The 27,964-nt window shown below is 40.9% G+C and overlaps 2 protein-coding genes and 1 long non-coding RNA gene across 33 annotated transcripts in view; 1 reads left to right on the forward strand and 2 right to left on the reverse strand.

Moving 5' to 3' along the window:
- The window catches only part of kif1b (kinesin family member 1B), a 58,174-nt gene extending 55,855 nt beyond the window's left edge, over positions 1 to 2,319 (reverse strand). For 20 of the 30 annotated variants that reach the window (XM_028992994.1, XM_028992993.1, XM_028992991.1 and 17 more), the window contains exons 1-2: positions 2,021 to 2,317; positions 932 to 1,092 (exon numbers count right to left, since the gene is read on the reverse strand). In XM_028992994.1, coding sequence (XP_028848827.1) covers positions 932 to 1,037 — 106 coding nt within the window. In that variant the 5' untranslated portion in view covers positions 1,038 to 1,092; positions 2,021 to 2,317. Of the gene's footprint in view, positions 1 to 931; positions 1,093 to 2,020 lie in introns of all 30 variants that reach the window. The other 10 variants (XM_028992970.1, XM_028992978.1, XM_028992972.1 and 7 more) reach the window with 2 other exon arrangements.
- LOC114797823 (uncharacterized) lies at positions 765 to 4,301 on the forward strand. Its single transcript, XR_003750987.1, has 2 exons — positions 765 to 1,102; positions 4,249 to 4,301. It is a non-coding gene; the product is annotated as an uncharacterized LOC114797823 (long non-coding RNA).
- Positions 3,415 to 27,715, reverse strand: ube4b (ubiquitination factor E4B, UFD2 homolog (S. cerevisiae)). 2 transcript variants are annotated; one of them, XM_028993003.1, is made up of 29 exons: positions 27,437 to 27,715; positions 26,182 to 26,401; positions 22,033 to 22,168; positions 21,484 to 21,571; positions 21,230 to 21,377; positions 20,833 to 21,058; positions 20,313 to 20,708; positions 19,580 to 19,687; positions 18,782 to 18,926; positions 18,170 to 18,270; positions 17,716 to 17,830; positions 17,442 to 17,525; positions 16,066 to 16,122; positions 15,847 to 15,963; positions 15,152 to 15,250; positions 14,887 to 15,000; positions 14,552 to 14,750; positions 13,833 to 13,971; positions 13,329 to 13,428; positions 13,019 to 13,146; positions 12,792 to 12,890; positions 12,319 to 12,554; positions 8,132 to 8,258; positions 7,827 to 7,971; positions 7,553 to 7,687; positions 6,575 to 6,766; positions 5,247 to 5,421; positions 4,810 to 4,956; positions 3,415 to 4,477 (listed from the first exon to the last, which is right to left on the reverse strand). In XM_028993003.1, exons 1-29 carry the CDS (start codon positions 27,458 to 27,460, stop codon positions 4,410 to 4,412), a joined length of 4,068 nt encoding a protein of 1,355 aa, XP_028848836.1. In that variant the 5' UTR covers positions 27,461 to 27,715; the 3' UTR covers positions 3,415 to 4,409. The 2 variants fall into 2 exon arrangements, with proteins under 2 accessions (XP_028848836.1, XP_028848837.1); XM_028993004.1 differs by lacking the exons at positions 19,580 to 19,687; positions 20,313 to 20,708 and having other exon boundaries at positions 4,337 to 4,477.
- Positions 27,716 to 27,964: the final 249 nt, after the last annotated feature.

Genomic DNA, 27,964 nt, shown 5'->3' on the forward strand with positions numbered 1-27,964 from the left:
CTCATCGAGAGAATGCAAAGAGAGTGCAAAGCAGTAATCAGAGCAAAGGGCGGCTATTTTAAAGAAATTTGAATCTAAAAATCTTTTCAGTTATTTAACATAACTCCACGTGTTCACTCATAGTTGATGCCTTCAGTGAGAATCTACCGATGTAAATGGTCATGAAAATAAAGAAAGCACATTGAATGTTGAAAACTTTTGGCCTGTACTGTATATTCATTAACATTAGGGTTGGGAGATGCTCACGATAAAATTCAGCACAATCACGGTGATCACCTTCACACATTCTTCATGATCATGTTTTTAAAAAATTAAATAAATAATAATTAGCATATTTTGTGTGTTTACATTACTGCCAGACACACAATCAGACAAACTGCTCATGTGGGCAGGGCTACTCAGCAGTAGCTAGTAAATATTTAAGTAGAGGGCAGCAATAGTCATGGTTTAATATGTTAATAAACAGTTTATTATCTCTGGTGTCTTCTGTTTCAGTCTGGCAATATCAGAAAAGGAATTGTTTGTATATATCATAATCAAATGTTTTTGCTATATCACCCATTTATTCTTGACAAATTACATCACCTGCACACAAAAACAGACTACTTCCAATTTCCAAAAAAGGAGACATGTGAGAGGAAAAACAGCAATATGATGAAAAATTCTCACCACCAGGGTTTTTCCTGTATGATTACATGTGAGCGAACAGCAACAGATGTTGGCCAACAGACAAACTTCCTTATTGAGAGAATTTGAAATAGACAGATTTCCATCTATATGCAGAAATAGGAGACCATGAGCCAATACGACAGCTCAGCATTTCTGACAGCACCGCACCCACCCAGCCAGCCCGAGTGGAACATCTGGAAGGCTCTGGAAGGAACATCTGAAACAATGCCATGCATGTCCGGAATGGAAATGGGCTACTTACTGGTGGAATTCCCCAGCATCTGAATAATGCATTTGGATTCTTTGCTCATTTCCCTCGAGTTGAAGGGGCGCACTCGCACCGCGACCTTCACCGATGCCCCAGACATGGCAGCAACAGGAGGCTTCCAGACACAGAGCAGAACCACAGATCCTCACTTCTTCCTGCAATCAGGTAAAGAACAAGATGCTCACAGGTCAAAGATCAAATGCCATAGAAAATAAAATTGCTAAAAGGATTTTGGGTCCTAACACCTCAAAACTATACTCTATACTGTCAATACATTAAAAAAATATTAACACACAGATTATCCGTGTGAATCTGAGGACTATTTGTTCCAGTCCAGTCAGTCCTCCAGCTGAAAAACATGGCTGTCTACACTGCAGCAGGGTTGGGTCAGAAACTAGTGGCAATTAATCTCCGATCCCATCGAAATAACCAGGCTGCACATGGCACGATGTCCAGAAATAAAACTTTAATCAAAAAAGCGGAGGATCTGTCGGCAGGATACGCGTGGTTTCGAGGGCGACGTGAATGTTTGGAGCCGTCGTCCTTGCAGACATCGCATTAAAGAAGCTGGAGCAAACGCCCATGAAACCCAATCCGGACACCGCGGGCCTGGCGACAGGAGGAAAAAACCCGACTTGTATCCGCAGTATTTAGCCTATCTATAATAAAAGACTAAAAATTGTCAGGCCCGACAACATATTACACACACACATATAGAAAATATATAGAAATATTTCTGCATCGTCGGATGTCGTGATCGGGTTGTCTGCAGTGAAGCCTCCACTTACGCATTTATTCTGTAATGGAGACCTGCGGTGATGGAACTACGACAGGAAAAATATGATCAGTTCGCAATGAATTTTATTGTATTTTAGTGTTAAATGAATTGGACGGATTGAAGACACTGCCTTTTTTTTCATTAGATGTGAGACGGCAGTAAAAGCCAAAATAACTCCTAAATGTGAGGTTATAATAAACAGGGCGACTAGAGACAAACATGGCTCCCCCAACATCTGACCCAAAGCAGCTCCCGGCCACGGGTGCGACACGACCTGCATTTATAGACAGAAAAACATCACTCACCGTCTGAAGGCTGGGACGAAAACACTAAAAAAGCATAGACAGACAGCGAAATGTGGCGGCTAACGACGACTGAGGCTAATATCAGTGTCTCCTGAGAGAAAACGACGCAACAATGCCGTTCTGGTCACATACAGCCATTATAGCAGTGTTTAATCCTCCACCACACCGGCTTCCACTGCATTCGGTGCCTGCGCCCTAACCTCGTTTGCCGACCGGGGCGAAAAATAGCGGGGCTGGCCGAGCGGCTCACTAGTTAGCATTACAGATGGTGGACTGAACAGATTACGTCAACGCCCTCTTCACCCTTGTGAGTGACACTTAGAGAGGCCAATAGGAGCTCATGTCTTCGAGTGATTTCTGACGGCAAGCCAATGGGCGCCTTCAAAAAAGATGGTGGGCTGGTCCTTAATGTGACGCAACACTGCAGGACTTCTTTCACTCCTTATGCTACCAAATAGCGTTGCGTGCAGACCGCGCAAAACAAAGTACGGAACTGTGTAAACATACTAGTAATAGTTTCTTTTTAAAGAATACAAAGATTAGAAAGAGCACAAATTACATGGATATTCCTTGAACACTTAACAATGACGCGCAGAGGTCTAAGGACGCGTGTGTTGCAAAATAATCCATCTAGTGAAAAAAAAATTTAAAAGCCAGATATTGCATGGGCTCATCTAAAATTCAGAATACTTATTATATGACAGATCGAGGTGTGTACATGGACACCGTGTTTCATTCTCTTCCGGTTGGCGGAAGTGAGTGTCTCCAGGTGTTTAAATCAAGGGAGGGAAATGGGGGGAAAAAAGATGGATTGAATACTGTGAATAAAGCCTTACCTGTTCACTTCAGGGCTACAAGAATGATTGCTGGCGCTAGAGCGCCGACTAACATGACAGATCGGAGCTGAATGGAATTTATTTCACCTCGAGCTACGGAGACCAAAAGGATGACATGTTTCACAACATTTATTTTAGAATGATGTAAACCACAATAACCCAACGGGGGACAGTTTTTACTGTGGGTAGAGTCAAACCCTGGATCCCGATTGCAAAAAAAAAAAAAATGATTTTGCAGACCGTTCTACTCCCTCCAAGAGAGCTGGAAAAGCAGAACGTTCTCCTCTTGGTTGTAATGTGCACGTTGTGCAGCAGGCGTAAAACTACGTCACCTATCGCACAATCCTCGCAATTGTAACAAAGTCAATGATGCGATTTAACAATTATAAAATACCTTTCAAAATAAAAATAGCAAATATTTCTTTACTTAAAAATGAATGTATAATTTACCAGTGCCCCAATCCATCCCATTAAGTAGAAAGCATGACTGTTTACATGTCTTTTTATGCATATAGACATACATTAACATAAATGCCAAAGCACGACATCAAGTGAATGTGTGTGTGCATTACCATTTATTACAGTTTAAAGAAATCAATCCAAAAAACAAGTTTGTAGCAAAGGAAGCGAAGTCCTGTACAGTTAAATTCTTTTAAACAGTATCGCAAAAAGGACTCATAATCCACGACAATTTCAACAACCAGGGATATGGACTGCAGGATGTAGTGATGAGGTACCCATTGAAGCTGTGAGAGACTAGAGACACTGTTCAGAAAGTCATTTGGTTAAACCCCCCCTACTCCTGCACTGCTGATCTGGGAGGTTCATGCTACAGCGATGTCACATTCTTTGATGAGACCTTGAGGTTGAGCTCCGAAGTCACGGTAAAGATGGGTGAAGTACATAGGAGCACCTTAGGCCATGCACACAGTCATTTAAGTTAACACTGACGGGGGAAAATGTTCAAAATCATTCAAAACCTCAAATTCACTAAGTCTTCAATGACAATCAAGCCATATATCTCTACCACAGTCTGGCAAAGTCATTTTTAACATATCCTCTTTCTGTGTAGTCTGTCTAAGGTAGGTATGTGTGTGTAACAGGCAGTGCTGAACATGGTGACTCAAGCATGTTTCAGACTGCTGTCATTAACTGGTTCATTAGTAATGCAATCAGAACTGAAGGGAAATCTGATGATAATGTGGCCACAATCAGCTGAAAAGCAGGGATGAAGCCCACATATGTTACCTTTGGCATCTTCAGGCTGACACTGCTCCTTCTCCACATATTGGTATGCATTTTTAGTTAAACGCATGTATATATGTTTATATATACACAAAGTCAAGAGCAAACCCTTTTTAAAAGTCTAAACTTTATTATGCTTCATTTCAGAATCAGGAGCCTAAAAGACGACAACCAACAATAAAGAAAGAAAAAAAAAAAAAGAAGAAATGAAATGAGAGTTTAGTTTCTTTTAGGTGATCGTGATTTATCTTCTGTCTTAGCTTGAGTTCAGACGCAGTGAAAACATCCCTTAATTCAGGAATGCTGGCTCAGTATGACAAGCGGCCTCCCTGCTTCTCCCTCATCCAGGCTTGAATTCGCTCCTTGAGCTCTGGGACTGTGAGGGGCAAAAACCAACATTCCATTAGTCCTGTCAGACTTTTTTGATTAGTTCAGATCTGTAGATCACGTCCACTCCTTGGAACTATGGAAGAATAAACTTGCAAACTTGATTGGAAAAACTAAGGTTATTGCAAGGGGCAAAAAAGGGACTTGTTAAACCGCATGAGCATCAATGAAATTGATGATTTATAGAGATATGGAAATTTTCATTCTGGAAATCTTGTCTATCGTCATACATGTATGTGGGTTTGCTCTGTAGGTGTGGGTGAGTGTGTGAATGTTAAGAGATTGTAGCAGTCAAACTGAATGCAACTTCATTATCAGTACCTGACTCCAGCATGCTCTCTGTAAGAGGTTGGCGGTTGAAAGGGTCAGTGGGTGAGTTGAGAAGATGCCGCAGGATGATTGATCGGTCCATGATGTTACCAGACGGTAGCTGGACTGGGTCGGTCATCAGGGTGTCCATCAACGGGTCTGGGAGAGTCACAGTTAGAACATCATACAAAAGCCGCACCATGCAAATATAGACACTCTCTAATTGAGCACTACGCAATGTATCAACACAATATATACATTAAACAATCAGTGAAAATCATAACTGAAATCACATCAGAAGTGGAAAAACAAACAAGCTACCTAATTTCATTAAGAAGCATAATTGAAACATTTTTTCTTTCAGAACTGAAAGAATGCCTTTGATAGTCAGATTAGACTTATTCCAGCATTGTAAAATGGTGTTAAAAGAATAATGCAAACAAACTTACCTTTAAACTCATCAGGGGCGTCACTGTAGTCAACCTCAGACTGAGAGTTTCTGGCTACAATCTCCTCTACTTTCTCAGACAGCAGCTTGAATTTTTCAATAGCAATCGTGGACTTGATACCAGCTTTTCTCATCTTGGAGATGACCTCTTCAAATAGTTCTCTGCTATATGACCTCTGTAAAGTCATAAAAAGTAAAAAATGTTCATTTTTTCTTATATGTCTAATGTTATGAATTTAAGAAACATGAAAAACGTCAAAAACTTCAAGGAGAAATTATCAAGTGTAGCGAAGAAGACTTCAGGGTGCTTAAGAAAGTTCAGCAGACTCCTGGACCGTCTCCTAAACATGATTCAGCTACGGGATCAGGGTGCCACCAGTGCAGAGCTTGCTCATGAATGGCAGCAGGGAGGGGTGAGTTCATCTGCACGCACAGTGAGGCAAAGACTTTTGGAGGATGACCTGGTGTCAAGAAGGGTCTCAAAGAAGCCACTTCTCTCCAAGAAAAACATCAAGGGCAGACTGACATTCTGCAAAAGTACAGGGATTGGACAATTGAGGTAAATCATTTTCTCTGATGAATCCCCTTTCTGATTGTTTGTGGCATTGGAAAAATTATTGTCTGGAGAAGAAAAGGTGAGCACTACAATCAGTCCTGTCTCATGCCAACAGTAAAGCATTCTGAGACCATTCATGTGCTTCTCAACCTCTCACAATTTTGCCTAAGAACACAGCCATGGATAAAGAATGGTAACAAAACATCCTCTGACAGCAACTTCTCCCAACCATCCAACAGTTTGGTGAAGAACAATCCCTTTTCCAGCATGATGAACTAAATGGCTCTGGACACAAAACGTTAAAATTTTGGGACCATGGCCTGGAAACTCCACGGACTTTAATCCAATTGAGAAGTTGTGGTCAACCATCAAGAGGTGGGTGGACAAACAAACCCCCACAAATTCTGACAAACTCCAAACATTGATTATGAAGGAATGGGTCACCACTCAGTCAGGATTTGGCCCAGAAGTTGATTGACAGCATGCCAGGGCGAATTGCAGAGGTATTGGGGGGAAAAAAAAGGACCAACACTGCAAATACTCTACTTAAACTTGATGTAATTGTCAATAAAAGCCTTTGAAACATAAAATGCTTGTAATTATACTACAATACACGACAGAAACAACTGACAAAAATATTTAAAAGCACTAAAGCAGCAAACTTTGTGTGTTAGAGCTGGTCATTGCCCTCACATAAGGGCAACTTTGATCAATGTGTAGACAAAGAGTCAAGACCTGAGAAGATTGATAAATCTCAGGTCACAAGGTCCTACCTGGTCATCAGCAATGGCTTTGGCAAAGCGTGCACAGTCCAGCTGCAGATAGATGTCAGTCAGTTGGTCAAGAAGCTTTTTGGGCTCAAAACCGTATTTCTCTGGGTTCTCCACTTTCAGGTCACGACACTTGGGCCCACACAGCTGCTGAAGGTTAAAATTCAGCATGGCTGCCAGACGAGGACCCAACTCCTGTAAATTGAAACAGTCACTACTATTCACTGAAGATTACTTCAACTTCCTATTTCAGTTTTGATACTCAAAAAGATAGAAAAACAGAGGCGATGGGAAGAGATGCTAACTCCACCTTTAAGGTTGAATGTAGAATATTAATACCAAACATGAATGTATGGATTCGTCACTTTCACCTACCCTGCTATAGTTGAAATGTCTGGAACAATCATAGACTATTTAATCTGCAAGTTTTTGATATTATATTACATTATAATATCCTTCTAGTCAAGTCAAGTCAAGTCAACTTTATTGTCAATTCTGCCACATGTACAGGACATGCAGAGAATTGAAATTACGTTACTCTCTGACCCATAAAAATAACATTAAATACAAAAACAGTAACAGTAACGAATACAGAGTATAAATACAATTTAAAAAGAAAGGCACAATATACAATTTTAAAAACACCATATACAAATAAGGGCACATGGTGGAGAGTGCAACATCAGGAGAGTGCAAAAACCAATAGTGCAACAGAGTTTTAAGTTTAAAGTGACGAAGTGAAAGTGAGGTAGATGGCAGACCAGAGCTGCACAGAGTGACTGGTGCATGGTCAGTTTGTGTGATTTAGAGTTCAGAAAGTTTGTGGAGCAGAAGAGGGGAGTGAGGGGAGTGGGGGCAGAGCCGGGAGGGAGTTGAGTTTCCTGACCGCCTGATACCTTATTCTATACCTTATTCCTGAAAATAGTAATAGGTCATTGGAAAATAAATCTATGAACTTATGTGTAGTAGGATTGTACTCACTGGCCGTAAGAAAGGCTTTTGGACCTGTTTGGTCAGGATATGGAACATGTCCACTGTCTCCGTGGCCAAGGCCAGATATGAGCGTGACACACGCTCATCCTGTGTCAGCTGGGACTGTCGACTCTGCTGTTGGTCCTGAGCAAAATAAAGCAGTCATTTTGAAACACAGTGGTCATATTTACACAATTGTGTGTAAATGAAGCTTTTACTGGGCATCAGTCACCAGTTAACACACAAGATCGATGTCCAGATAGATGTAAACATGCAGACTAACCCGAGGAAGCAGATCCCACTGCTCCTTATTTTTCATCTCCTCTTGAATCTCATGGATGCGCTTCAGAGACTCCAGGCTCTCATCCAACAAGAAGGTGGTGTCATTGATCAGCATGTTGATGTAACGCACAAACTGCTTTCCAGAGCTACAGGGAAGGGACACAAAACAGCAACATTAATTGCAATCTGTTGCACTGGGATGCCAATAATGATCACTGATGTCTGTGGCAATAAAAATGTAAATAGTCTCTAATGTGTTTCACAACACAGCAGTATTGCAATATTATTCAAGGGTCAGGCACTCACTTGAACTCCTCCAGGAACGTTCCATGGTGGGCGATGTTCTGCCAGAGGCTCTTAAAGATGGTACTAATGTGATAACGGATGGTGAACTTGTCATAAAACTCACTGGTGGCACCAGTGTGTTCCACATCTGAGAAAAGATTAGCAAGTTGACATTCGTAATGGATTCAGAGTAATATAGAAATGTAATTCTCCTATGAGCGCCCTTAGTAAGAAATGGAATGGATCATATTGTCTAACTTTTGTCAGTTATGTAAACCACCAGACCCAGCCCCCATACAACCATTTCAGTATTCTGCTGTCTAGGAGAAGGTATCCAAGTCTATGTGACTTAACCATCAGAAAGAAATATGCTACTGCCATGCCTGCTAGACATGAGGGCTGAAAAAATTTGAGAAGAAAATCTAACTGTGATTTATCTGACAGACATCCAGTGTTGGGATGTGGCCACGACTTACGGCTTTATGTAAAAGTTAATTACAAAAATATTTAAATCCTTTACAGTTACTGAAGGAAAAGTTGTAATTGAATTACAGTTACTTACTGAAAGATGAATAATTACAATTTTAGTTACAGCTTAATATAAACTTGCAGATATTTTTAATAATAATGACCAATAGTCACCATGGTGAGCAAATCAGTGCTCAGTTCCCACTGACTATAAAAATCCCTGTGAGAACAACATTACAATTCCATTTCTACATTAAAAAAAAAGAAAGTCCAGTTACCATGACTCAACTTTCAGACAAATTCACCTGGATGACTGAAAACCTTCACAGACAACATTACAATTAACCTTTATAAAATGGCACTGGTTAATCAGAAAGTGGAAAGGTTTACATTGTACTGCAGATTGATTAATTGATTAATTGAAAATTAATTGAAAAAAAGAAATGCACTCCAAATAAATACAAAAATATCGGCCTCTGATTGTCACACGACCACATGAGTAACCCCAACAAACCATAAAATTCCTCACATTATTGATTTATTTTTAAAGCTGTGCACCATTGAGCTGCTTGACAAAAAAGCAATGAATGTGCATACATAATTAAGACCAAAAATATCCAGAAAGTGGCTCTATTGAGAGTAGAACACTGGTTCTGTAGAGGCTGAAGTAACATTAAGAACCTGACTTATACATTTACAGCATTTATCCACAGCGCCTTACAACCAGTAGCTACAGGCACAGTCCCCCTGGATGGTGGGATTATGCCTTTTTTAGCAACTCTTCATGGAATTACTCAAAAAGTTTAATTGAAAAGAGAGTTCACCCACCACTTGGCTGTGAACAAAACAATGCAGACTTCCATATAACAGAAGAAGTACCGCTATTCTTTGTCACAAAGTATTTAATCTCCAAAATTTTGGTGTCCACAGTAGCAATTTTCAGTAATTCAGCCCTTCCTAACAGTGTCACGATAAGATGATATGGTTGAATTAAGTCGCAATAATTAACCTATAAATCACTGACATTTTATGAATCAATTGATGTTAGAAATAGGTCATATGAAAAGATAAAACCCTACCAAATTATGTTTAATGCATTGAAATGAATTAGTTTCACTGAAAAAAGATTTATCATTTAATCAAGACAGGAAGGTCAAATTTTGGCAAGACGATAGTACAGAAATTGAACAAATTTACAAAAATATGTCATCAAATTAAGTAGTGGTGCTGTGAGATCCAAATGTAATATCTTATATGAATTCCATGAGCTTGAAGCTTTCCAGCGTCAATTCTTTTAGCAGGCTGTGGGCCTTGGCAAATGCCACATGTTTTTTCAATTGTTTTTTGTTTAGTGCTGACTTCTGGGCACTGATTCGACCATGGAGGCCATTTTGAGACAGAATCTGACAAACTGTTCTGGTTGATACACGGACTTCAAGTGACCAGGTCTCGTGGAGCTTTGCTGCAGCGGAAAATGGGCTGGCCTTGGATTTTTGAGCCAACAAACAGTCCTCTCCAGTACTTGTCTTGTGCAGTCTGCCTGACCTGTATATAAATGTAGTTCTCTTGGTGGTGCTGTTGAGCCGTTTAGTGAATGACTATAGCGTCCTCTCCTGTAGATACACTGTACAGTTGGGCACGTTGAATTACTGCTTGGCATTGCTGGCTGAATGAAATCGCAAAACATGAAATAGATACCACTAACAAACTCCCATCCACCTTGCGTTATTTGTCAGGATTTGCACCCGTATAGCACGGTTGAAAACACAAGATTCAGGCACATGCTCAACACCTGAACTCGAAAACATATTACGGAGGTAACAATGGCCAGGATGTGTGAAGAGGTAATGCAGGCTGTAAAAGAATCTCTTCTCTCTGCAGACAGAGTGGCACTGGTGTGCAATTTGCTGGTCTTCGAGAGCCACTGGATCTCACTTTCTGATCACGTTGCACCACATTAATGAGGACTGGCTGCTGAACTTACACGAGAGCAGTGCTAGCAGTACCATCGCCGAGCTTCTGGGGGACATAAAAAGCGAGGACCCAGCCATAGTGTTCACCGATAATGAGTGATATGTTTCCATTTCAGCTCAGTCCTCTACAAGCACCACACAAGACTTAGACTCGCCACTTTCATTTCTTATTTTCAATCATATGCATTTTATCTTAATGTTTTTGGTGTCCACTTCTTCAGTGTGTTAGAGTGCAAAGACAAAGTTAAAGTTATGTTGTTTTGGCAGAATTATTAATTCTGGCTGGTAGTAGCCTAGCGGGTAACACACTCGTCTACGAGCTAGTCACTAAACCTAATTGTCTCCAGGGGAACTGTCCCGTCATTACTGATTGTAAATCGCTCTGGATAAGGGAGTCTGATAAATGCTGGAACAAATTTATACAAAATGACCCACCCAGATCGTACACAGCATCTTGCATTTCAGCTCTGTTTTTTAATAGTGTCATGAGGTCCTTGCCAATTCCCAGCCCTAGTAGTTTCTATGTGACGCATGGGTTTCAGAGCACTGTGCCGCAGTTGACTGAAACAGACTTTACAGATCACTCATGGGTTGTAAGAATGTTTTCAAATCGCAATCAGGTCAATCACGATTACGGTTTGAATTTGATACATCATTAAGCTCTACAAGACATCACCAAATACAGAAGACCAAAATCCTTTCAACAGCTGACATTAACCCATCTGAAGATATAACAAGACTTCTGCAGGGCAACCATGCAAACTGGTTGGTGGATGATGCAGTTACCATGGGACTGCAATGACTTTAGACTGGTGTTCTCCTCCTCAACATATCCTCTGCCAATGGATTACTAGCTTTCTGAGAGGCAGGGAAAGTGGGTGAAGAACTTCTGATTCTTGAACAGTCAGGGATGTGTCCTAACCCCACTGTCATTGCACTCATTCAAAATGGTGATGAGTCATAAGATAAAATGAGTGAAGTGATTGTCACATGTGATACACAGCAGCACAGCACACGGTGCACACAGTGAAATTTGTCCTCAGCATTTAACCCATCACCCTGAGTGAACAGTGGTGGCAGCCATGACAGGCGTCCGGGGAGCAGTGTGTGGGGACGGTGCTTTGCTCAGTGGCGATCAAAGTTCAACAAAGGACCGCAGTGTAAAAAGAAGGCCGCCAGGTGCTGCACAGTGCAGCGTGAAACTCCAACACGAAGCAGCGCTGTACTCAGATCAGGCCGCCACAGTCACTACCGGCACTACTTACTAACAAGAAATTTTATACCGCTGCCAGAAAATCATCAAGCAATGTCATTATGATGTAATCAATTATGTTCAGCACTGCATAGATGCAATATGGTCCACATCGTGATTCATTTCAACACCCCTTGATGAAGTATGATCCACTTGTAATTCACGACAAATAAGAACAAGTGACTTGCACTGAATTTTATTTACTGTCAGAGTGTGGAGAGTGTTTTATTTAAAAATACTCCTATTATCTCCCGACCCTCTTTAAATATGCATTATTTTGATCTTTTGTGTACTTTTATCCGATTCAGATCTGTAATCACTGAATATGACACAATGAGCAGAAGCTTATAACCAAAGATTAACCAATGATCAATTGGCATCTGTAACAGTAAAAAATATGAAAGCTGTAAGTAATGAGCCTGACTCCATGGAAGCCCATGTAAAACATGGGGAAAATGCATTTGCATGGATCTGTATTGCCTAATTATTGACTTGACTAACACCAGCCAACTTACCAGTGTAGAACTTCATCAGGGCAGGGACCAACTGCTTAACAGACAGCGGGTGGTTCTCAATCATTTCATAGAAGCGCTGGGTGCGCGGCTGCACTGCAGGGTTGGTAACAAAAAGGACCTCCACAAGCTTGGCGATTAAATACGGGTTGCGGATGTAGTTCTGACTGCAGATGAAGACCACCAGGAAGGTCACAATGTCCTGAGTGCAAGGTTCATACAGAACCTGGGGGGAGTACCTGAGCAAAGAGAGCAGAGAGCAAAGTCAGGGACAAAAGCCAAAATAGGAATATAAATCATAGCCTCACAGATTTATCCATCCCAATACTGAGATCATAACACTTGGGGCTTTTTAATAAGCAAAATGTTCTGTGGAAGGAGTGCTTTCTATTAAAATATAAATTAGATTAATGAGCCAGGAACACTCTTTAGACATGCTAATAATATGCTAGCAACTTGACTCATATTGAACTTACTGCACAATGAAGAGTAGGAACTCAGCCACATCCTCAACGTAAAACTCAGGCAGTGCGGCAAAGCTTTTAGGGATCTCAAGGTTCAGTGGAAGGGTGATTCTACGTGAGATTGGGTCAAATAAGAAAACAATTCTAATCACATTCTCCAATACATGTCTTTTTTTTCGTTATACAAGCTAATGTCACCTGAAATCGCATCATCTGATCTAAATGTGTATAAAACTTACTGAGGATAGGCAGGGTCTACCATACGCAGGATGAGCTGGATCACCATGCTGTAGAACTGTAGACACCTACGAAGGAGACCCTCGTCCAGGAGGCCTGCATCTGCACAGGCTTTGGACCGCACAAGTTTCTACAGAGGGAGCAAGAGAGAGCGATAAAGCTTCAGTCTTTTCAGATCACAAATTGGCTTCCATTGCAGTTGTGCGAATGCCTTTAAGAAACATACAACAAAAACAATGGCACCATAACAGGAGAACAAACTAGATTATTTACTTTGAAATGGAATTTCAACATACACAACTGGCCACAAACCTTCAGCTGGGTTTTGCATCTCTTCAGCATCTCCCTGTGGCGGCTGGCTAAAGGGGAGTCTTTCCATTGGCTCTCACTGTTTTTCAGCTCCTCCACAGTTCTGTCAAAGGTAGATTCTTCAATAAATTCCCAGCTCAACCATTTCTAAACAAACTGCGTGCAGTTTACAAAATTTTCCACTACAGGAAACCACACTAGTCACTATGTAATAGGACAAAAAAAATCTGGATAAAAATATGTACAAAACACAGAACATTATTTATTTAATCCAAAGCGACTTACAAGAGGAAGACACAAGCAATTTATCTCTAGAAAGTCATAATTGTGTCATATGATGGAATTTGGCCTGTATATTATGAGAGGTGTACTCAAATATAATTATCAAAGCAGTTTAGTACCCCAATGGTACTAAAAAGAACTTTGTGTGGGTGAGTTTGAAAGAAATTGTGTAAACCAGCACTGTGTGTTTGTTTGTTTGTGTACACACATACAGAACGTGCGTACCTGTTGAGGTCGCGGATGGCTCGAAGCCTGCGGATATAGCGTCGGCAGGACGGCATGATGGAGAGGTGATGAGTGTGAAGCGTAAGGAAAAAGCACTCAGTGGGGAACTTGGGCTCTGAGAACTTGAATGGGTTTTCTTCTGTAAATAACAAGACCATTAACAAATAAAAATAACATTTCCATTTACAAATATTTAAATTTACATAGTACTACTGGCTCAAATACTTTAACAAACGGCATCTGAATTCTGTTTCACTTGTTGACAACACTTCACAGGGGATGCACAGGACAGTGTATTTCATGGGGCTGGTCCCAAGCCTTGGTAAATGGCGAGGTTTATGTCAGTAAATACATAACCAGTTGGTTTGCTGTGGGAACAGCCCCACGGAATGAGACAAATAGCAATATTACTAACAATTGTCCCACGCCCCCCACGCACCCCCAACTAACAATGGGCTTTCTTATAGCCACACAGTTATTGAGTCCAAATGCTACCCAATGGCTCTTTTTTTTTTTTTTACTGGCAAGGCAGTGTAAAGCGCTAGCATGTTTTTCTTACTCATTTTCATTTATATTGTGAAAGCAAAGATGCTAAGGAGCAACACTAAGTAATCACTTACTCATCTAATGCATTGTCGTGGTCAGTGACAGACATGCTCAAATAAGGCAACCCCACCAAAATACACAGATCCGTAAAACTGGGCATAAGATTTACTAACGCAGCTCAGTAAGCCAGATCTTCAGTTCCTCCATGGAAGTCTTAAGTCTGGTCTCCTCAATGCTGACTTGCAGCCGACACTTTGGGTGAAAGATGTAGAATGGATCCACAGTCTCCAGCTTAATCTTCATACTCAGCTGCTGCAGAACCCACAGGAAGTTCAGCATGAAGCCATCAGTGGAAACCAGCTTATCATCCGTCTGAAGTGGGAGAAAAGGATGCAAGTGTGGTAAAGCTGAGTTTTCTCCCCATAGCATTAAATTAGAAAGCATGACCACAGCACAGTCTACTGAGGCAAAGAGCATAGAGAAACAGCTGAACGGGGTTAACTCTCACTTGCATCTGGGCCTTTTTCACATTGCGGTTCACCATGGCTGCCATATAGCTGAGAGCAGCCTCCCTGGTCTCTCCGTTTAGCAGGATATTGTGGAGGATTTTGAAAAGGTCACCCTGAGAACAGTATTCAACACATTTCACACCAAAACAGCGGTAACTGTTGAAAACATTCTGGAAAAGACTTATTATACATGGTCTGACAATTATTGAATATTTCACTAATTTTGAAATCTTAACAGAAGACTCAGAAAGAAAGATCACACACCCGAGCGCATTCCAGATAATGCTGGAGAGACTGGCTGACCACACGCGTGTTCTCCATGGTGATGGCAGGGCCTGAGAAATACTTGTCCCCAACTCTAGGCTGAGAAAGGCAAATCTGGTTTTAAAAATTATTTAGCTTACTTACAGCAAATCAATGAAATTAGTAAAACAAAGTAAAAACATAAGTAAACAAATTAGTACATTAGTAAAAACACATGACCAATTTTTCTATGAATATTTGTAATGTTGGGCCTTTGATAAGGTTACTCAGAACTGAACAGTTTTATTCTCACTGGAACAAGCTGCCATTGATTTTTTTTTTTTTTTATAATTAAAAACGTTTTTGAGAAAAGTTAAAACACCCTAATTTTTCCTTTGTGGAATACTTGCCAGGTCTGTTCCCGTAAATGTGTTGTACTTGTAGGTTGCATTGCTTTGCATTATCTTGCTGTAGAATGAACCAACTAGGCATTGCATACCAGAGGATATTGCATGATACTGGTTCAGGGTCACAGACCCTGGATAGTTCCGAGGTACACAGCAGACTCATCAGCCTAAGTTATCATTAAGACATGTTGATGAATTGAACTCTCACTCAAATGATCCAGACTTTGTTAAATTTGCTTTGTGGAATAAAGAATAAACATAAATCGATTAACGTCAACTTGACTGTGTAATAGAATGGCGGTAACTCACGTCATCCTCAGCAAAGACAGAAAGGCTGAAGAAAGCTCCAAGAAAGGAGAGTCTCTGAATCTCTCGGCCTGTGCCTGGACTGAGTGGATCCGGACACCAGAGTGGCAGTGAGGTTATCTGAGATGCAATAAGTAAATTAAACAATTGTTAGAGTTTTGATATGTGATACTGTTTTTGCGATATTATAGGCCTAAAATTTGCAAAATATTTAACACTTACCAAATTGCACATGGGGTGAGTTTTTCCAAACTTAATTTCACATAGTTCTGCCAAAGCCTAATGAATAAAAGTGGAAGTGAAATGATACACTGCAGTACGAAATGTGTTCTCTGTTTTTACCATGAAACTCATTTGCTCAGTGGCACCTTGGCAGTTCGGGATTCAAACCTTTTGATTACGGGGCCGCTTCCTTAACCGCTAGGTGACAACTGCCCCCAAAACAAACAGATTTCATTATTTCTTAACGAAAGCCAGTATGCTTCTTTGTGGTTTAATGTGACATTTTCCCTTTCTGATTCTGATTAACTGAACACAGGAGGAGAGCAGTGCACATACAGCTTTTATTAAACATATATCTTCATTAAATCAAGCTACCACTGTTTAGCAAAGGCCTTTATTCTTAGAAAAATAAAGCCCCTGTTCAATTTAGCAGCGAATAAAAATAACAGAGGCAGGAACAGCACAGAATGCAAGAGGGAAAAAATAGCTCCAACACACTCACTCACTATCCATGACAGCCTATTCCTAAACAAAGTTGCAGCTACTGGAGCCCACCCTGACACATTGAGTGCAGGGGTGGGGACTCAACCAGGGCTGGACCAACACCAGCTAATAATATTTTTGAAATGTCACAAGTGGTTACAAGCAGAGATTTTGGAGCACAGTAGCATTCCTTTGTATATGAATGTATATTTTAATTTGCATATAAATGTGTATTATAACAAAGAAACGTTTAATGAATGTTTTGTACTGGAAACAAGATCACTAAGTTGCACATATCAGCCAAATAACATAGATTCTGGAAAAACTGGGACAAATCTACCAAAACACTTACAAACACTAATTCAACAAGTATGTTTATTTATTTGTAATTGCTGGTGCTGTTGGCCCTGGGTTCCTCCTAATGCAAAAAAGAGAGAGAGAGAGAGAGAGAGAGAGAGAGAGAGAGAGAGAGAGAGAGAGATAGAGATAGAGATAGAGATAGAGATAGAGATAGAGAGATAGAGAGATAGAGAGATAGAGAGATAGAGAGATAGAGAGAGATAGAGAGATAGAGAGATAGAGAGAGAGAGAGAGAGAGAGAGAGAGAGAGAGAGAGAGAGAGATAGAGAGATAGAGAGATAGAGAGATAGAGAGATAGAGAGATAGAGAGATAGAGAGATAGAGAGATAGAGAGATAGAGAGATAGAGAGATAGAGAGATAGATAGATAGAGATAGATAGATAGATAGATAGATAGATAGATAGATAGATAGATAGATAGATAGATACACAAAGCTACACAAATCCAGGTGCAACTCTGAATCACCCAGCCACTGCTCCTGCGCATCCAATCCCCATTATTAAACCATAAAAAGCATGTGGTGCCTCTCTTACCATCAGGGGATACTTAAAGTTGTCACTGTCAAATGAACATTCTTCTACTGCTAATCCAAGCCCTTGGAGAATGGGACCGAAGATCTGTGAGCAATTAGACATACAAAGCCCAACAGGGGCCAGATCAGAGCAGTAAGGGTGTAGTAAGATGTACATCTCAGTGCCAGCTTCTTAACTGTGCAGACATCCATGACTTAATACAGGCAGCCAAAACAAATGTAGACTAGAAGTGAGGGCGAGAGAAAACACTCTTCAATTTCCCTCAGTCCCCCACCTGCTTAAACACCTCCTCCTCCTGGTGAGTCATGCGGACCAGTTCCTGGATGAATCCGTAAGGAAGGTTACGGCACAGCATGTAAGGAACAAGGAACGATGGCTGTAATGCAGTCCTAAGTGGGTGAGACAAAATGCTTCAAATCTCATCTTCCTCCTCACAAACAAGTGAACTAATATATTAACACGAGCACAGATATGTGTATTTTTAACGGACAAAAAATGATCCAGTGGCAAATATTTGCGATGAACAAAACTCCTTTACATCCTTCTCCAATCATGCTCACACACACGCCCACAATCCCCAACTTCCAGGTCATCCCCGAAGTACAAAGTTAACATGTGTAACACATAACAGAGACATTACTTGGATGAAAAAATGCAGACACATAAAACAAAAATGTTGATAAAAAATATATAAATAACTAAACCTTAATAAGGCATGCTACACTGACCTGGGCTGTGTGAGTGCGCCCTGTAGCACAAGAGCAGCATGGGAAATACACTGGGAGCGAATGTTGCTTAGTAGCTGACTGACACACGGCTGGCTGCACATCTGTAAAAATGAATCAGCAGGGCCAAAGTTTACAAGATGGAAGCCAAAATCTGGCATGACACACACACATGGAATTGCCTCATTTTCAGTGATCTTGGCACACGCTGCACTACAATCACTTGATTTGTGACATGCCAGGACATTTTAGAAATAAACTCAGTAATGAACCAACATTAAGAGTAAGCAAAAGGAGAGAGCTTTCAGGACTGTTCAGAAAGCTGGTAACATACTTACATTTCTGAATGTGTTACTTTAAAGGGAAAGTGATTGTTTTTGTCATTGTGATGCACAGCATAGCACAGCACACGGAGCACACAACAAAATGGGTCCTCTGCATTTAATGCAGAAGCGGGCAGTCACGAAAGGCACATGGTGAGCAGAGTGTGGGGATGGAACCTCAGTGGCTCCTTGGCAGTTTGCCATTGGAACCTGTAACCCTTTGGTCATGAGTCCACCTCCTTACATGCTAGGTTTTTTTTAAGAGTAGCATACTTATCTAAACGGAACTTACCTTAGGTGCCTTCCTCTCCTCTATCCCTACGCTTTCAAAACGCTCAATGAGGTAGTTCAGCATCTCTGTCTCCTTGCACGCCTCAATGGTGAAGCGGTCACTGGTCAACTCAGGGACCATCCCCCCTCCAGACGCTGCACCCAGGCTACAGAGGACAGATGACATGTTAAATTAGATGGGGGGGGCATGTACAGAAGAGACTATGTACACAAGACACCATGCGTACAGTACTTGTTCATTTCCACAAGTAGTTAGTGGTAAATTTCCCCAAGAAGCAAGACTACAGAAGTCTCCACACACAACTCAAAAAAACAATGCCTGTCAAAAACAAAGACAAACCTGACTAAAGACTTGAACCAACTATCTAAAGTGCAGCTTCCGAGAGTAAACTGGGGTGGGTGTCTGACATACAGCTAATCAAGCATCCAAGTCATCCCAGTCCCAGTGGCTAAAATCTCATGTCTAGTTTAGTTTATTTTGTACTCAATGTCTGAGTCACAATATTAGCCTGGAAAATTAAGATTTCTCTCCAAATGACAAGTCATATTCCAAACAGAAGAATAATTGCCATTTGATCCGTTAAAATTAAAAAGCTAAGAAGGGTCACCAGTCTCAGCCATAATGTGGCAATAATCTGGATCCAGACAGCAGGTGTGTTAGTGCTGAAATGCTGCTGGGCTGGCAGGGGTAGATTCTGCACGCTGCGCTGAGCTGGGGCGACAGCTCCGTTAGTGGGCAGGCAGCACCATGAAGCATGCACGCTAATGCACTCCAAAAAAGCACACACTTCACCGGTACCTGGAGGCAAACTGAACCCCAGAAAAATCCTCCTCCTCCTCCTCAAGCTCCTCATCTGTACTATCAGAAGACACATCGGACAGGGCAAAGAAGAGGAGGGAGAGAGGGCTGGTACAGACAGGTAAGATGGAAAAGTGCAGAAATGGGGTGAAATTACAGGATTTAGAGGAAAATCTGATAAAGTGATAGGAAAAAATAAAATAAAGGCCTTATGGGAAGGATTACTGAAACCTAAACAAACAAAAAAAAAAGTTGTGTTTTGGGTTTTAAATTGAGCGTCATGTTAGAAACAGGTTCTTCAATGAGCTCGTGCTGACATTTAAAAGCAATTATGTCATAATAATGACATTATCATTTTTAAAAAACCTTTCACAGCCTGGTACAAAGTGTGCAAGCTGGATACACAGTGTGTGTGTGTTTCACAAACATTGCTAATCTACATATATATGCGATATACATGCCACAAACCAAGTGTGTATCAGGTCCAAGATAATATTTAGACCAGACATTATTAATAAATCTACTAATAAGTGTAATGGTTAAAATGACATGCAGAAGAACATTCATTTGAATTTTGTTCTTAAAGTATTTTTCAAAAGAAGTTAATAATTTAACTATTTTAAGTCTTCAAATACATTACAGGAAGTAAAAAGTTTTAGCATAGTATATGAAGGTCAGTCAGGTTATGGGTTTAGCAGCCACTGACTCATTCCCTCAAACAGGCTGGAGGTACCTAGATGACATTCTGGCAGCAAGAGCAGTCCGTCGGGCCATGGTGCCGGGGGAACCTGGCGGCAGGGGCAGGGAGGTGAGGTTGTGCTCTCTGGGGGGACTTAGATGGGTGGCCTGGGGACTTGAGGCAGGGCCTTGAGCAGAAGCTGGAGGAGGAGCTGACCTTGGGCTGGGGCTAGGGGGGATGGAGGAAGCCCAAGGGGAGGTGATTGAGTACGGATGGTACCTCTGAGTAATGGGAAGAGGGGCAGTGGGGGAGTTCAAGCTCAGACGAGGAGACACAGTGCTGAGGGAGACAGGGTTGTTGGGCAGAGGAGGGGTAGAGGGCATGGAGAGAGATGGAGAGCTCAACATGGCAGTGTTCAGACCCAGGGGATATGGACTACCCCCATAAAGACTGTAAACAACAGTGAAGAACAGGTTTGACTTGATGGAACCTGACCAACAGACAGTTCATACTAACAAACAGAACAGATAAACAGAACGGAAACAAGAAAAAAAAGAAAGAAAAATCAGCCCACCTGGACAGAGAGCTGACACCGAATGAGCCAGCACAGGGAATCATGGGACTGCCACCCTGGCTTGAAGAGGGGGCAAGAGTCAGGTGGTGGTCAGGAGATTTGGCAGCAACAATTGGCTGTGATGTAGCAGTGAGGCTGGCAAAGGGATTAGAGAGGCGGGACTGAGAGGACATCAGGAGGACCTCCATTAGAATCTGGCCAATCAAGTCTTTGAAATCCGAGAAGACTGCCAAAAGAGGGAATATATTACTTGCTTCAATGCAGTGTATTTATTTAAAATACAAAGAGAAAAAATCAAACTCATCCACAACACTAAACATCTAAATACCGCAAAACTCAACAGAACGGAATTCTGTCAGGTAGTCATTTATATTTCTCTCTGAAGTTCACAGTTCACCTTCTTTCAGGCTGTTTTGATGGAACTCAGAGGCAAGGCCAGGAAGGAAAATGGTATCACGGTCCTGCTCCTTCCAGGAGACACGCAAGATTTTACAAATGAGCTGTAAGGCCTGCTCCTCAGAGACATCTGGGTTAGTGGACGACTCCTGCAAATGACATAATTTATCTTCAATCAAATGCTTCTAGCCATCAGCACACCTTTATTCTTCACATGAATAAGGAGGTTGAAAAGACTTGTACATAAAAGCGCACCTTCTCGACTAGGTTCCTCTTTTCTCTTCTGTCTCCATCCTCCACTTCCATGTTCTCAATTCCTGAGTCCACATCCACCTGGGAGAGGCTAGGAAACAGATACACAGAACAAAAACTGATCTAAGCCCAGTCTGCTGCTGTCTTACATGTCAAATGCTGATGTCCATATACAATAGTGCTGCACGATTAATCTAATCGCAGGGTTTGTCGTTCGACAATAATGTTTTTTAAATACGTTTTGTAGAATAGTGTATTTTGAAAGCACTGGGCATTTCAAGTTGTTATAAAGTAGTTTGTATGTTTCACTTTGAAATTAAAATTTCACTATTAGTAATTTTATGCGACTTTTCATTGATATACAAGCAAGTGCCCTTTATCAAATCGCAATCGCATATCACAATATTGATCTCAATAATTGCAATATGTTTGTTTCCCCAAATCATGCAGCCCTAATATATAATCTACAGATACTGAAAATTAGCCTCATAAACAATTCTTCCACTAGCGAGAGGGAATATCTGAGTCCCAGCTGTCTGCTACAAGCCTTACCTCTTTTCACAGGAAGCCGTGTCGATGTCCATGCTTTGGGATCTGGACAGGTTCTGTGACTGGGTTTCCAGACTATTGGAGGGGGAGCTAGAAAGAGAGCTGACACCCTCACTGCTCTGACTACGGTATGCCACACCTGCAAAAAGAAAAAAAGGCCCTGAGACTGGTGCAAATACGATGGTGGTGATTAAGTCTGAACTCAATGGTCCTAACTTTCTAAAATTTAGAGAATTTAAACGTCACTAAATAAGGGGAATCAGAACAAAGCTGACCAATTATGAAAGTGAAGTGATTGTCATTGTGATACACTGCAGCACAGCTCACTGTGCACACAACAAAATGTGTCCTCTGCTTTTAACCCATCACCCTTAGTGAGCAGTGGGCAGCCATGACAGGCGCCGTGGAGCAGTGTGTGGGGGGCGGTGCTTTTGCTCAGTGGCACTTCTGTGACACCTCAGTGGATCGGGATTCGAACGGGCAACCTTCTGATTATGGGGCCACTTCCTTAACCGCTAGACCAACACTGCCCCAAACAGAAAATCAAACCCACGTCTCCAGGAGAAACTGCAACCTGAACGCAGTGTTTTCTCTCTGTTATGAAATTTGACACTTCACTGCTATTAGATGAAGCATCTCTGCAATTACACATTAAACAGCTGATATACCAATGCTAATCCTTTATCAACTTTGTTGTTGGTTTTCATATTCAAAAGAGTGGCATGTCACTTAATTCAATGCAAGTGAGTTAGGAAAGAAAGAAAGAAAAAAAAAAAAGTTATTTTATGTAATTTACTTAGTCAACTTCTATATTTACTTTGATGGCATTTACTAGACACCCTTATCCAGAGCAACATACAGGGACAGTAGTGACAGGGACAGTGGAGGCAATCAAGTGTCTTGCTCAGGGACACAATGGTAGTGAGTGGGGTTTGAACCTGCAACTTTGTGGTCGTTTGGATCAGTGTGTTCCCCACTAGGCTACTACCAACCTCTTCTGTGTACAAAAATGACAAATAGCTTAAAACACAAAAAATGTCTACACACAGAAAGCTAGAGTAATATCATTCAACTCAACCCTTTCAAATGCACATTAAGCAATAACCAGAATAGGTCTCTTTCTGGAAATCACATGCATGAGGATCTCCTGCAACAACAGTCCCACAGGGAGATTTCCAGGAAGGCTGCAATGAATTTTAGCTTCTTGAAAAATAGCTTTTATGTTGTATACAATGTGGCTGTTTATGTTTTGAATACTTGTACCAGTCACAGTTTTAATATTTATTTTAAAATATTATCCAAGTTAAATTGAGATACATGAAACTGGTTATGTAGGTAACACAAATAACCTTGTGCAAAGTAGAGGCTCTGGTGGCAGCACAGGGAGATGGCTCACTATCACTTTTAAAGAATGGAGGACTAGGTAGACAAAGGGGTGGGCAAACTTTTTAGCTCAGGGGCCACACTGTCTTTTAATATTTGACAGACAGGCCGGGCCAGCACCATATTCATAGATATGAGACATCAACATAAAAAGGCATTACAACATTCATATTTACACAATCAGTAAAGGATCTCCTACACTGCACCCAATAATCATCTTCCTGTACTATATGATCACACTGGAATAAAATTTTGCAATATGTGCATTTTATGTATTTGAATTGAGCATGTTTAATGATTTGATCTGTTTCTTTATATCTCTAGTATTACAAAAGGATTTAAAATACATGTATGAAATGCAAACTCTTTCCATCACATAAGTATGTGCCACCTACTGAACGTCACTTTTCAGTGCTAAAACGATAACAATATTGACTAATTGCTGGATTGTTAAGGAGAATAAAACAAGTGCATCTCTTTGTTCAGGCAACCACTTAACAGGAGTATTGTAGCAGCTGGGAGCATCATTGGCAGTGTAGACGGCATAAAAAGTGCAACTGTAAGAGTGTACAGAACTACCCTTTCACACAGATGGCATATTATTATTTAGCGGTTTTAAAAATTTAATCTTTTGAAAACGTGTCACAAACCTGGAGATTATTGGCCCTGACTGCTTGCCATACATGACCGCTCATTCACTGCGCAAGCCAGCTTAAAACCCATCGGGTCAGGCCAAGGTCTTCAGCGCTATCTGAACTTAATGTGCCACCTGGTGTAACAGCAGGCAGTACAGGAAAAGGTCAAACTAATGCAGTTATAATTATGTGCAATTATTTGGGCAATTCTGCACCAATCTACGGTGGGCGGAATTATAAGTGTTTATATATCATATATATATATTATATATATTATATATATATATATATATATATATGTGTGTGTGTGTGTGTGTGTGTGTGTGTGTGTGTGTGTCAGAAGCATGCAAAGTTGGAAAACACCTAAAACTTTCACCATCAACTCTAAAGAAGACTTTACTTGGGAGCAGATTTTATTTATATCTAGTAGTATAGCATGAAATTAACCAGAGGGTCACCATAGCCATCACCACTGTAACAACTACAGCTTCAGGGATCTTCAAATGGACCAGTAACATCATAATGGACATGTAATGTAGACCATGACACTGGACTACACTCTGGACTTCTCCAAACCTACAACTGAAGGACTTTTTTTTTTTTTTTCTTTCTTTCTTATTGGACAAATCATTACAAACCCTGCACTGAAACCATTTGCAGGCTCACTCTACCCTGGTACCCAGATAGGGTACCCTCTACCCTATCTGTCTCACTCCTTCCCAAGTTTTGTGTGGAGTTTTTCCTTGTGTGCAGAAGGGTCAAGTGTGGGGGGTATGAACTCTAGGGCTTGTCAAAGTCCATTGAGACATACTGTATGTGATTTTGGGCAATATAAGAAATAAATATTGTTTTTATGAGGACTACCACAAATCCCCATAACACACACATCCCGAACCCCAACAGAACACATTTACCCGTAACATGGTTTGCAGTACCCGGACGCGCCCGTCCCGTCGGTGCGTCTCTCACCCGCAAGGCATGCTGGTCCCAACTCATTGGCCGGGCTCCGCCGCTACACAATATATTGTATGTGAAAAACAGTATGCAAGGCGAGTAGTATGTCTGGATTCATAGTAGGGATGCAACAATACCGATACCACATTTTCTAAAGCACTCGTAGTCGTTAAGTCAGCCAGTACAGGGGACCGATACCACGGTCTGAGAAATGTCTGTGTCTGAGCGGCGTGTAAGGGGTTAATCACAAGCGCAGAGTCCCCACTGCAGCAAACTCTTGACGAGAGATAAAGTCCAGAGACAATCCGCGTGCTTTGAAAATAACACGGGCAATTATTCAGTACATTGCATAGAAAGACCAGCCACTCTCGGATGTAGAAAATGTGGGATTCCTGTGTCTCCTCCATGAAGTATGCGATTTCGGACGCAGCATTAATTTATGTGCCAAGCATTTGTGTGTCCAAATTTGACCAATCAGATGGGCCCTTACTATCTTTATACCCACCTCCCAAGTAGGTGACATAATGCTATTGTCTAGACCGGGCCATGTAATGTTAATATTAATTTTTATTTATGCGGATAGCGGCAATATGTTAGTGTTTCCACTACATACCAATTTATTTAAGGCCTGTTCACTTTGTTTAATAGTATTTTCTTATTTCATTTTTGTTTAATAATATCTTTTATATATATATATATAAAAAAACAGGCAAGGCAAGGAAATATTTTGTTTTAAAGATGCTCTTGTTTTAAGACACTCTTGATGAGTGTATGGTTACATGTAAATAAAAAGTAATCTTTGAAAGCAATTCATATTGTGTTGGCAGGTCTAAGGTAAAAGCAAACCAGAAATCAGAATATCTGCTGAGGGTTTAAAGTCATTCCTAATGTTTTGAAGTCTAAATATTTGTCAACTTCCTTGACATTGTTTCTTTATAGCCTGAATTAGATTTAATTAGATCAGGTGAATATATATTACCTGTTTATTTTAGTATAATTTTTTTAATAGCTAATAATAATAATAATTTAAAAAGCATTTCTCTAGGGAAATGTGATATATATCATTATCGTATATTGCATATTTTCCCAATATCGTGCAGCCCTAATTTGACGCATGATCAGCTTGTGATATCAAAACCAAAGCACTGAAAATTTAATTTCATATGTGCACAATGCTTACCTGAGGCACCCATGGGGGATGTAGCGGGGGTGATATTTTGGGTGTTTAGCCCCAAAGAGTGAGTAGCGGCAGGCAGCAGGGGCTGAGGCGGAACCGCCGAGGGGCCAGGCAGGGGCCCTGGAGGGGCTTCTCTCTGTGGGGAGGTGAGGGGAGTGCTGAGTGGAGTGCTGGGCTGAGATGTCTGACCTCCGGCCAAGCGAGCCAAGCGCCTCCGTCGGATCTAAGACACACAAAAATAGTTGTCTTTGTATGCAACTATGTATTTTCTAGAATATCTATTAAAACCTGCATAGCCAATTACAACCCACTCCCATAAATTATTAAGTCATGCCCATATGAGATAAAAGATAATTTAGAGAAAATTTTATTTATCCTCAATGTTTCAGTTGCCTTAATAGCACAGCATGTTCTGCAAGTGTGATTCTTGCTAAAGAGAACCTCTTTAAATCCTGTTGAATTGTTAGATCGTGAAGACCCTCACCCGACCAGCGAGATGATGAGAACATTAATGTAGGCTACAGCATCTCATCCACCTTTAAAATGTTATTCATACACATTTCATACTCAAATATACTAAAGTACAGAGAGACCACCAGCATGCAGATCTCTGGATCTACAGAAGGTCACCAAATAGGCACAGGGTTTCAATAAAAACCTGAAAAAAAAATTAAAAGCAGATACATGAAGTTGACTAATATCAAGTATGCTTTAAATGTTTTATTTCAACCTAATGAAACAACATGAAAGATTTAAGCATCAGACTGTCTACATATAACATTTTTAGAACATAAGACATTATTTTAAAAGCTAAGAAGACTGCGTCACATCTCCTCTGACTGATAATGCTGAATATATCGGATCCAATTATATATATATGGATGGGTATATATAAAAAGCATCTGTCGGTTGTAACGACTACGCCTCTATGAGATGCGTTGCCAGCTTCCACCTTCGTGTGGACAATAGACAGCAGCGGAGCTCACAAAACAAGCAGCGCATTTTTTCCGCGTTTCATTCACTGGGAAGCAGTGAACGCCGGGTAATGTCTCTGACTACTGCTGCTGCTGCTGCTGTCCAGGCAGGCGGCCGGCGTTAGCTCTCACGGCTAACAGAACAGCTTCGGCTGAAAAGGGGTGACAATGACAAGCAGTCTAGCAGAAAATGCTGATCACATACACGACAAAGAACGATGACAAACACAGTGCTTTTATTGAATTAATACGCGTGCAAATTTGAAGTAAAATCATATGCTTACCTCGTCTGCGCTCAGCTCTTCCATCGTTTTTCTTTTAATTTTTAGCTCAATAAATCTGCTAGCAGAAAGCTAGCTACCTTATAATGACCAAAAGTGCATAGTATGATAAGTAAAAATACTAAAACGCGAAGTCTTGATTGTCATATAACCTTAAAAATAAAAGAGAACACACGTGTTCGATTATTTTCCTGGTAGCTATGCTTTTCTAATTTAATTCTATGAAGAATGAAACAAACACAAAAGTATTATTCGTCAAAACACCATGGCGGCCATTTTGGATCTGTGCCCACGTGACCAGCGTGAGCGCTGACGCTCTTGGGAAGGTGCGGCAGTTGTGCGCAGGTCCAGCTGCTCATCCCTCCACGCTGCTGTCGTCGGCCATGGAAAACGTTTCACGAAGCCCTACTACGCAGAGTGATATACCACACTAAAACTAAAAGTACCATAGCTTGCGAAAATAGTGAATTTTTATAGTTTTTATAATTTTATTGTCTTTTGGACAATAAAATAATGCATTTGAAGACCGAA

This window comes from Denticeps clupeoides, chromosome 10 (genome assembly GCF_900700375.1).
Source record: "Denticeps clupeoides chromosome 10, fDenClu1.1, whole genome shotgun sequence".
NCBI lineage: Eukaryota > Metazoa > Chordata > Actinopteri > Clupeiformes > Denticipitidae > Denticeps > Denticeps clupeoides.

Coding starts and splice junctions, on each gene's coding strand:
- ube4b (XM_028993003.1), bottom strand. CDS start 27,460: ATGGAAGAGCTGAGCGCAGACGAG. Junction 20,709..20,832: donor GGTGTCAGCTCTCTGTCCAG/GTGGGCTGATTT, acceptor TGTTGTTTACAG/TCTTTATGGGGGTAGTCCAT. Junction 18,271..18,781: donor AGGAGAGGAAGGCACCTAAG/GTAAGTTCCGTT, acceptor TCATTTTTACAG/ATGTGCAGCCAGCCGTGTGT.